The sequence below is a fragment of the Anolis carolinensis genome, chromosome 2, assembly GCF_035594765.1.
Source record: "Anolis carolinensis isolate JA03-04 chromosome 2, rAnoCar3.1.pri, whole genome shotgun sequence".
NCBI classification, from domain to species: Eukaryota; Metazoa; Chordata; class Lepidosauria; order Squamata; family Dactyloidae; genus Anolis; species Anolis carolinensis.
In genome coordinates, this window is record NC_085842.1 from 190,697,951 (window position 1) to 190,709,130 (window position 11,180).

General features: G+C 41.5%; 1 protein-coding gene across 2 annotated transcripts; it reads left to right on the forward strand.

Annotated features, from left to right (window-relative positions):
* The first annotated feature begins 693 nt into the window (after positions 1-693).
* Positions 694-11,010, forward strand: m6pr (mannose-6-phosphate receptor, cation dependent). Of its 2 annotated transcripts, XM_008103835.3 has the most exons (7): positions 694-853; positions 5,368-5,535; positions 5,996-6,162; positions 6,257-6,366; positions 6,874-7,004; positions 7,486-7,612; positions 9,377-11,010. In XM_008103835.3, the coding sequence occupies exons 2-7, from the start codon at positions 5,378-5,380 to the stop codon at positions 9,497-9,499; spliced, it is 816 nt and encodes a 271-aa protein (XP_008102042.1). In that variant the 5' UTR covers positions 694-853; positions 5,368-5,377; the 3' UTR covers positions 9,500-11,010. The 2 variants fall into 2 exon arrangements, with proteins under 2 accessions (XP_008102042.1, XP_062827452.1); XM_062971382.1 differs by lacking the exons at positions 694-853; positions 5,368-5,535; positions 6,257-6,366 and having other exon boundaries at positions 6,002-6,162.
* Positions 11,011-11,180: the final 170 nt, after the last annotated feature.

An 11,180-nucleotide genomic window follows, 5' to 3' on the forward strand; every position in this document is an offset into this window, starting at 1 on the left:
TTTTTGTAGTCCATGTTTTTAATATATCATGATATTTTGGTGCTAAATTCGTAAATAAAGTAATTACTACATAACATTACTGTGTGTATGTAGTACTACTTTTTTGTCAAATTTGTTGCATAACATGATGTTTTGGTGCTTAATTTGTAAAATCATAACCTAATTTGATGTTTAATAGGCTTTTCCTTAATCCCTCATTATCCAACATATTCGCTTATCCAACGTTCTGCCAGCCCGTTTATGTTGGATAAGTGAGACTCTACTGTATCTTTGAAAATTCTCTTTTTAAACCCACGTCCCTCTCATTTCCATATTCCAACCCTGGACCTTGAAGGCCCAGACCTGCACCATCCCCTTGCGGCCTCCTCCAACAGAGTTAACTATATCAGTCAGCTTTCGAGCGGGAAGGCTTGGCTGGCTCCTTCGAGAGCCCTATCTTTGGGCCTCGCTCAATGGCGCCCCCTTCGGAAGAAGCGGAGCAGGGCGAGAGTCTCGTGACGGCGGAGGTGGATCACGAGGCTGGGAGGGTGTCATTTATTCCCCTACCGATTGGACGTCAAGTTGCCTGTCAAAGGTAAAGCCCCGCCTTACAGGAAGTGGGCGGGACATGATTGGAGCAAGTGGCTTCCCAGCAACCAATCCTTGCAGACACAGCCACCTCCCGCCCTTGTTTGCGCGCGTGCTTGCTTCCGGCCCGCTTCCTGTTTCCGGCGCACGGGGCTGTCGGCGCTTCCTTTCGGGTCAGCATGAGGCGTCACGAGGCCCCGTTGGGCTCCCGCTAACCGGCTTCCTCTCTCGCTCTCCGGGCGGGCTTCCTTCGCAGCCGAGGGGCCACCGGTGGCTGGAACCGCAGGTTAGAGACGGGGGCGCCCTCCCTCCTTGCCACCTTCCCTCGGGGCTTCTTCGCTCCATATGCCTTCCATTGAGACTTTTCATTTTTTCCTCAGAGGCTCTACTTGATCAGTCTTTAAGCGCTGTTTGTTGGTAGTCCAGGCAAATCTCACGAGGCCCATAACACCAGGGAAGCCTCATGTGTCATAGAACCATACAGTCGCAAGGGACCCCAAGGGCCAACCTATTCCGCCATGCAATAACACTATTATAGTGGTTCGCAACCTGTGGGTCCCCAGGCGTTTTGGGCTTCAACTCCCAGAAATCCTAACAGCTGGTAAACTGGCCGGGATTTCTGGGAGTTGTAGGCCAAAACACCTGGGGACCCACAGGTTGTGAACCACTGGTCTAGATCAAGGGATGCAACAGTACCACTCTATTCTGCTTTGGTCAGACCTCAACTGGAATACTGTAGCACCACAGTTCAGGCATGACATTGACAAACTAGAAAATGTTCAGGCAAGAGTAACCAAAATGATCAAAGGTATGGGAGCCCCCTGGAGCAACAGGTTAAATCAAAGGTCCTCAAACTTTTAAAGCAGAGGGCCGGTCCACAATCCTTCAGACTGTTGAGGGGCCGAATTATCATTTGAAAAAAAAATATGAACAAATTCCTATGCACACTGCACATGTTTTATTTGTAGTGCAAAACAACAACAACAATGAAAGAAAAATACAATATTTAAAAATGAAAACAATTTTAACCATCATAAATCTACCAGGATTTCAATGGAAAGTGTGGACCTGATTCTGGCCAATGAGATGGTCAAGTTAATTAGGATTGTTGTTGTTGTTGTTGTTGTTGTTGTTGTTGTGTGCCTTCAAGTCATGTCAGACTTTGGGCAAGCCTGAGTCTAAAATTATTCATTTATTTTACTACATTTATATCCCACCCTTCTCACCCCGAAGGGGACTCAGAGCAGCTGTATGTACATACAGTATATTATATTATTAGCATAGCACAACATTAGTATTATATATTACTGTACATTGAACTATACCACTGTACTGTAATATTATATGTAATATATAACATATAATTCAGTATTATTATATGGTATTATTATTAGTATCATATTGTATAACATAATATTTTTATCAATATTATATGTATATATAATATATTATATAATTAAAACTCATATAAAATATTATATTATAAAACGGAGGGTGGGGGCCAGGTAAATGACCTTGGAGGGCCGCATCCAGCCCCCGGGCCTTAGTTTGGGGACCCCTGGGTTAAACTGCTAAGCTGCTGAACTTACTGACCAAAAGGTCGGCAGTTTGAATCTGGGGAGTGGGGTGAGCTCCCACAGTTCGTCCCAGCTTCTGCCAACCTATCAGTTTGAAAACATGCAAATGTGAGTAGATCAATAGGTATTGCTTCAGCGGGAAGGTAACAGTGCGCCATGCAGGCATGCTAACCAGGTCTTTGGCTTAGAAATAGAGATGAACACCAACTCTCAGAGTCAGACATGACTAGACTTAATGTCAAGGGAAACCTTTATCTTTATGGGAGGCAAGCCCTATGAAGAGTGGCTTAGAAAACCTGGAGAAAAGAGAGGACATGATAGCCATGTTTAATTACTGAAAAGATGTCACATTGTGGTGGGGGAAAGCCTGTGTTTTGCTGCTCTGGCGATTAGAACTCTGAGTAATGGATTCAAATTGTACCAAAAGAGATTCCACTGGAACATTAGGAAGAACTTCCTCATCATAGAATAATAGAGGTGCAAGAGACCACGTGAGCCATCAAGTCTAACCCCTTGCCATTCAGGAAAAGCACAATCAAAGTACCCCTGACAGATAGCCATCCGGCCACTTTTTAAAAGCCTCCAAAGAAAACATCCACCACACTCTGAGGAAGAGAGTTCCGCTGCTGAATAGCTCTTACAGTCTGAAAGTTCTTCTTGATATTCTGGTGGAATCTCCTTTCCTGCAATTTGAATCAATTGCTCGAAGTCCTAGTCTCCAGAACAGCAGAAAACAATTTTGCCCCCTCTTCAACGTGACATCCTTTCAGGTTTCTAAACACAGCTATCATGTCTCCTCTCTGTCTTCTCTTCTGCAAGCTGAACAACACCCAACTCCCTTAGCCACTTCTTATAGAGCATGACTTTGTATTACAGGAGGTATTTTGGGGGTTTTTTTTGTGTGTGTGTCAGGAGCAACTTGAGTCACTTCTGGAGTGAGAGAATTGGCCATCTGCAAGGACTTTGCCCAGGGGACGCCCGGATGTTTTGATGTTTTTACCATCCTTGTGGGAGGCGAAAGTAGCTGAGCATGAGAAACAGAAGGTGATTGTCCTTCTGAACTGCTTATTATATTTTCTCCAAATTTGGGTGAATATGCTGGGCAAGAACAGAGGCGAGGCTTTGAATCTTGTTGGGCAGATCTCGTTCTTTTAGCTCAAGAAAAAGGAAGTGACAAATCTCTGAATAAAATCTTGCCCAAAAAGCTTTTTGTTTGCAGTGCACTAACTCGAAGGCACATAAAACAACTAATGCTAAATTTCATAGTGCACAGAAGCCTTGGTTAACTTACTCACATATGAATGTTGCGAAATGTAAGCAGGGATCATTTATAACCATGTTCAAAGGGAATCTCCAATTCTGAGGTGATACTTTGTTTGATGCTGTTTAAAAATGTAGAAACAGCTTCAGGATATACAAAATGTTAATGTCATGATCCAACGGGACCATACCTGAACAAACATGGGTGTAATTATTTATTATTTATTTATTTCCAATATTTCTACCCCGCCCTTCTCCCCGAGGGGACTCAGGGCGGCTTACACAACTGGTAGGATCACTATTAGTATTTCAAGAGAGAGTAGGTAGGATCATAATTAGGATCATAATTAGTATTTCAAGAGAGAGTAGGTGTCTTCAAAATGGGATCGCCGGTGCTCAACTTGCACTGGATGCACTGATAAAATGAGAACTACTTATTTATTTCAAGAGGTCACAAAAAGAGGATCTGAATCACATCTGTTGGTTAAACGGAGACATGATTCATAGTTCTTTGTGTGTCACTGGAAAGTCTGTTGCTTGTGCTAATTTTGCAGTTTTGGCATTCCAGAGGTAGAGGTACATCTTTTTGTCTTTTAGGGACTTTAGAGTCCAGGTTGTATCTCACCAGATTCCTGCATCAATCTTGTGCTTCAGTCTTCCTAGCCATTCCAGCCAGTCTCCTCATTTGAACAGGACACTGCTGCTGGAATTCAGACCAATGAAAAGGTTACAATTCATCTTTAAAAATGACTATAATAAATATGTACATAATCAGGCTTCTGTGAAATGGCACTATCATGTTCTCTGAACATCAGTCATAAGAACTGCCAAAGATCAGACCAGTCTACCTTCCATACATTTATTTATCCCATGGTCAAAAGCTACATAAATATAGTGAATACCACCACACTCTGATGTTCAAATGTAATAGATATTTAAATTACAGTAGTCCCTGCTTCACCAAACATATTTCCTGAATGTTTGTATTAACCCATCCAATTGCTAACCAGAGCTGACCTGTTTTGCTTCTAAGATCAGACTAGATCTAGTACCTTAGGGTATTTAGGCCTATCCCAAAAGCACTTACATAGGCATAATTACCAGTTGTGCCATTACCAGGTAAGTTTCACCATTTCCCCTGCAATGTACCTGAAAGAAAAATGCCTTAAATTACAGTGCAGTTGTTTGTTGGAAAACTATCTGAGCCCTTGGGGAGACAGGTGTGGGATATGAATAAAGTTTTTTATTATTATTATGTGTACATTGAGGCTTCTCCTGATTCTTCCTGTTTTACAGTCTTGTCTATTCTATAGAACAGGTTCTTCTTTCTGATTTCAACCTTAAATCTATCTAGTACAAACCTCGTGGTCAGTTCAGGGCCTGCATAGGAAAGAGCTTCAGGTAAAACGTGATCCTTTCGTCGTGTTTAAAGCAAGCGTGCCATGCTGTGCTGTGCTGCTACCATTTTTCTATTTTTTTTGCCTGAGAACATTCCACTTAAACCTTTTGCATTTTCACTTCCCTATGTATAAAATGACTCATAACATAGTGCCACTTAAAAGTCTTTAAATTGCAAATTTTACAGTGCAAAGAATTGCAAGTTCAAAGGAGTTACTGGTTCTGGACATTTGAAGTCAACCTAGCCTGAGTAATCCCAGTTACCTAAGGGCTGAAAAAAAGTGGAAGAGAATACTAACTAGTGAATGTGCTGACTGTCTCCTCCTGTCAGGTGGACTTTAGTTTTGTGACTGTCTTGGAGAATGGTCCTGGTGTACTTGGTACAAATCCCTCCCTTAAGTGGCAAATTTCTCCCAGCACCCTATAATTCTGTCTTGTCATTCCTATGAGAGTAGTCATGTTCCAGATTCCTTCAAGGTCCTTTTGATTTCTGGAACTCAAATGTCACTGCCAGGCAGAAATATTAACAATGTGTCTTCACTTGTTGTCTCTACTTTATTTCAAGTTCTTATAGAATGTTCCTGGCCCGTGCCTGCCTCCATGCTGTGGTGCTTGCCATCATAACTGCCTCAACAACTGATGAGAATAAATGTGATCTAGTTGGGGAGGAAGATCATGAATCCACCAAGGAAAAAGCACTGCTGAAGAGATTGGAGCCACTTGCCAACATGAGGTACAGAGCTTGCAGCGAAAGTGGCTTACTCAGAAAAGGGACGATTGTGATGCGGTCAGTGAAACAGATGCCAGTGACTTAAAGAATGTTGAACTTTTGATGTTAGGAAACAGAAAGTGATCCAGAAGTCACTTGCTCATGCTGGCTGGGAGATTTTAGGAGTCCCTGACTTGACTTGAGTGAGGTGCTAGTGTCACTGGCCATGCTGGTTATGGAACTGTAGGAGCAGTAGTCCAAATAAGAGGGAACGTTTCCAATCCTTCATTCCGATGACACTTGAAATGAACAGCCGTGCCTTCATTTGAGAAACAAACACTTTTTCAGAAAAGCCGGGGAGGGGGGGGGGGGGAATCTTTCCAGTTCTTTCAGATTTTCCATCATGCAACATGTTGTAATTTTTCCTGAGGATGGAATCTCTACAGTTCTAAAAATTATACCTCTTTGGTGTTTCCTCCCGCAGTTTTCAAACACAGGGCAAAAGTGAAAGTGATACGTACACCTACACGCTCCGGGTGTGTCGAGAAGTTCCTGGTAGTGCTCCTTATGCTGGCCTGGTGCAGGAGGACACTGCAAACAACAAAAAAGTAGTGGTGGGGCGAATCAATGAGGCCCACCTTGCAAGTGGAAGTAAGATGTCCCAATTCTTCAACAGATCTTCTCTGTTGCATTACCTGTAGAATATGTGCTTCATTAGGTGTCCTTTGTATTTGTGTCTTGGCAGGTAAGTGGATTATGCTGATCTATAAAGGGGGAGATCCCTATAATAATCGTTGTGACAAAGAGAAGAGAAAAGCCATAATAATGATCAACTGTAACCGGAAAACACTAGCAGTGAGTAGTTACTAAAGATGGGGAAGTTAAAAAAAGAGTGCAGGATTTATTTTTGAACAAATTAATAATGTGGCTAGAAGTAAATGCTCATTATAGTATCTCCAGTTTTGAGTGCACTGAATATAATTTGAGCTGAGTTACATGCTCAAAAGAATGAGGTTATACATTCCCGCAGGGATAGTAACAGATCAGAATAGCAATGACGTTCTTCTTTGCTTTAGCATTCCATTGGTTGGGCAAGTTTTCACCAGCAGTTAGTTCTTTAAGTAGAAATAGGTTAAAACATGCAGTTTGCATTGTAAGGTAAGATCACCTCTCTTGCTGGCTAGCAGAGTAAATACTGCTCTATTGAAATGGACTGACCTGTGGGGGAAGAGTAAAACAAATGTGAAGGATAGTCTAGGTGTTTCAGAAGGCTAAAGGGAAGGAAGGATTCTGTCTTGTATTTATTCTGGAGATAATGCATATATAGATTACTTTCATGAATGTTTTATCTTGCCCAAACAGACTGGTTTCACTATGGTCACAGAAGAGCGGGAGAAGATCAATGAGTGTTTCTATATCTTTGAATTAGAGAGCAGTTTGGCCTGTCCTCCAGAAGACTCACATCTAAGTGTTGGCTCCATATTGCTCATCATGTAGGTTTATTTAAAATATTCAGCACTGCACTGCACTCATTGTCTGAAGTCATTATATATCAAGGGGATTTAAAGGTATTAAACAATTAAGCTTTAATTTTGGGACAGGACTACCTTTAGAAAATTGAATTCACCTACGATTGCTTAATTCACGGGTCCTGTCTCAAAATCAGATCGCATAGTGGAAGACAGTGTGGATTTGACTTACCTTCCCAGGAATAATGAATCTGTATAATGAAGGGTGTGAATTTGAAACTCTGCAAGGCAAGTGTTTGCATCTTCCCAGCTTATTTCAGAATAAAGAACACCTGTGTAGCAAGGTTTCTCTATAGCCATGGTTTTTTCCGCTGAAATTTACAGTGAAAATGTAAATGTTTTATGTAATAATACAGACCATCAACCATTTTCCTGTATGTCATATTTTTTCAATAGATTAGCAGTTTTCTTCCTAATATATTTGTATTTTGAATTTGTATTCCAGATTTGTATCACTGGTTGCAGTGTATATCACTGGAGGATTTCTTTACCAGCGTCTGATAGTGGGAGCAAAAGGCATGGAGCAGTTTCCCCATTTTGCTTTCTGGCAAGATCTGGGCAACCTAGTGGCAGTAAGTAGTAAAGAACTTGTCCATATTTTGCAGTATGGAAGTTGCAGCCTGTGGTGATTTCAGAGTTTTTATAAAATTTCATATTCCAGTGCCTTACAACACTGGGAAAAAGCTTCCTTCGGTACTTGGCTGATCTGCTAATATGTCATGAGACCATGAGTTAGCATGATGGAAATGAGCTGCAGCGTGCTTTGAGTTTATCCAGGTTCCTGCTTCTAATGAAATATTGTTGAAAGCGTGCAGAAAGGAGTTGCAGCAAACCTCAGGCCTGTTTCTTTCTTCAAGCCCCGGAAGAGTTCTGGACTTTTCTTGTTAAGCAAAGAACCACACGTAAAGAGTTGTCTCCAACACAATACGCCATAGTTTAGCTTAACCTCAATGGCAGCTTTTGAATCTACTTGAATATAAATCGACCTAATGTAAAGGTTGGGGACAGATTTGTGAGCCAAAATTACAGATTTTGATATGAAGCATTCCACGGAGTGGAGAACCAACCAGTGTTGTCCCGGGGGATCAGGTACCCCTGGCCACCACCATTACCATCTTCTCACCCTGGCATTAAAAAAGGGGTGGAAAGCAGCACAGTGATAGGTAAAGGCAAGGCAGTTGGTGATTCTTTTAGCCTCTCTTGGGACATACTATGCAAGCATAGTACTCAAAACTTTTTAAGCAGAGGGCTGGTTCTAAAGTTTAGGGTGGGGGCTGATAATTGACCTTGGAGGGCCACATCTGGCCCACAGGCCTTAGTTTAAGAACCCCTGTACTATGCTTTTGTTACTGTACTCAGAGAAGGGGGGTCCTGTTTTAAGATACAGTATTTAAGTTGACCTGTGAATAAATACAGATTTTTGAGTTTGTTTTTTTGGCTAACATTTTTAGAGTTCTACGTGGATATATACCAGGCATGGGCAAAATTTGGGCTTCCAGGTATTTTCAACTTCCAACTCCCAGAAATTAGGAATTGTGGGTGTTGGAAGTCCAAAACACCCAGAGGGCTGAAGTTTGCCCATGCCTGATGTATACAGTAACAAATCAGCAGTATATTCATAAGCACTGATTGTTCCCAGGTCCCTTCTACATTCCCCTATATCCCATAATCTGATCTGGCAGTGTACACTCATAATCCAGTTCAAACAAATAATTGGGATCAGATCCTGGGATATAGGGCAGTGTAGAAGGGGCCCCAGTTGCAGGGGGAATGCCTGCAATTCTTGTCAGCTGAACCTGGCAGAAACCCATGTTACTGCTTGTTGCAGGAGAAACGAGCAGACTTAACACCTGCTGAGTTGGAACACACCAATTAAAAAAAAAAATTAATATTGTTTACTCTGCTCTTTTCACTATTGCATGCAAAAGCCCTGATTTTTATTATCCAAATGCAGCCAAGGGGTGTGTGGGTTTTGGGTTTTTTTTGGCTTACTGGTTTCCATGCTGGATTGCTGAACTAGAGCATTGGGCTTTTAAAGATAACAGATGAATTCTTGAGTAACACATAGACATGTGACAGAAGCGGATTTTAGCACTAGCATACTATGGATTTTCTTTTAACCTTGGTTGCTTGCACCAAGAGCACTGCTCTTTGGCACATTTTGTCTAGAATCATTTGTGTTTAATTTGAATTTATTTTGTGTATCTTCAAGATTAAGGAGGCCAGAATAAATCATTCTAAGAAGTGAAACATCCCAATATGGATTGTAAGAGAGTAGGATGACATTCCAACAATTTCTTGTGGTCTCATGTTAGGGCATTGATCTGTGTTTACAGGATGGCTGTGATTTTGTGTGCCGGACAAAACCACGAAATGAACCAGCTGCATATCGTGGTGTTGGTGATGATCAGCTTGGAGATGAGTCGGAAGAGCGAGATGACCATTTACTACCCATGTGATCTCCCTACTTTCTTTGAGCAGTCCTTCGCATCAGCAGCTGGCACTAATCCACTTTCCCCCTCATCTTTCTGTCTTTTCTAGTTGCCCTTTTAAGCTGCTTTCTTTCACCAAGACTGTCCCATTTTTCCTTTCTGCTGATGCAAACAGAGGAAGGGGCAGGGCTTAAGAATGCAAAGGTGTTCTAGTGAGCTTTGGAATAAGGGGAATTGTCAGGGCCTTGTGTAGCAAAAGAGACTCAGATTTTACATGACCTGTGGACAAATTATTAGATGTCTTAACTGCAGAGAGTGGACCAGCATATCTGGTATGTAAGAGAAGGATTGGCCTGTAATGCAGGGAAATTCGTGCTAGCAAGCAAATGGAAAGGTTAGAGCTGCTGGTTTTGAGCATATTTTCTATAGACTTTATTGTAAAGAACGCTGGGGTGTCCCTCCCCCCACCCAGTTATTTGGTTGTACATTTTTCACATCTTGTAACAGTTTTCCTTGCATTTTCTAATTTTCCCCTGATGTGCAGTCGACGTACCATCTGAACCTCTATCTGCTTTTCTTAACCAAAGCCTGTATTAAATGTACATTTGAGTTTTGTTTGATCACTGGAAAAGGAACCTGCCAGTAATATGTATATTTTGGTAAAAGGTCCAGAAATGAATTGAAGCTAAGACAGCCTATAGCAAAACAGCATGTGTCTCAGAAACAGTTCCTGTGATGCCATTCCATTCCCCTGAAACACTTTAGTAATATAATGGGTCATTCAGCTTTAATTGTGAACGTGATTGTGGCCAAGTGTGCAAAATATCAAATCCTAAACAGGAGTAGGATTGAATGAGACAAAGGCAGGATGGATAAAGTCAACTGCCAAAGAATGTATGTTGTTTTGAGTTCATTGCTCCAAGCCTTTGGGACTATGAAGCAAATATAAAGATAGAGAAGTGAAGCACCAGATTCCTGCCAGGATTTTAATTTTTTTTTTACTTTGAAGGGACTCAAGAAACTTCCACTATTATTATGTGTTTCAGCTATTACAGCTATCTGCTCTTAATGAGGGATATCAAATCCAACCTGTTTCTGTATTTGCTGTGAAGGTATGGGATATATTAGTTCTGTTGGACAGGTGGATATAGGACAGCTACCTCATAAAAGAGTAGAGAACTACAGCTCAAAACACATCCCTTTCTGGTTAAGGTATAGTAACTTAGTTCAAGTAACACTGGACTCCTGAATTCACTTGAATTTGCTAGGAACTGCAGCTCTATACCTACTTCTATTTGCTATCCTGTTAGGAGCTGGTGGTCTTAACTAAGAATACATCTCTACAATTTGTCCTTTCAAAGAGAGATTCAAAGCTTTTGGTGAGGTGAAAGAGACACAAGTTTTGCAGTCTGATTAGTTAAAGCTCCTCCCTTATAGAAAGTGGGTCACTGCAACAGACACTTTTTCACTGTGGTGTTTAAGAGACTTTGTACAAAAACATAGAACTTTAAAAATAAAATGGCTTTGAAAGCCCTAAACTGTATGTTTTCAGTTCGTCAGCACAGATTGAAGGGGTCACTCTGAGAGCCGTTTCCCAACTAGTAGCCTCCTACAAAGGCTAATGCTCCAGGTTTTTCATGCTTGTGGCCGTTGTTCTCAGCTGCAAAAGCAGCGGAATCATACATATCCTGGAAAGGACTGAACAAGC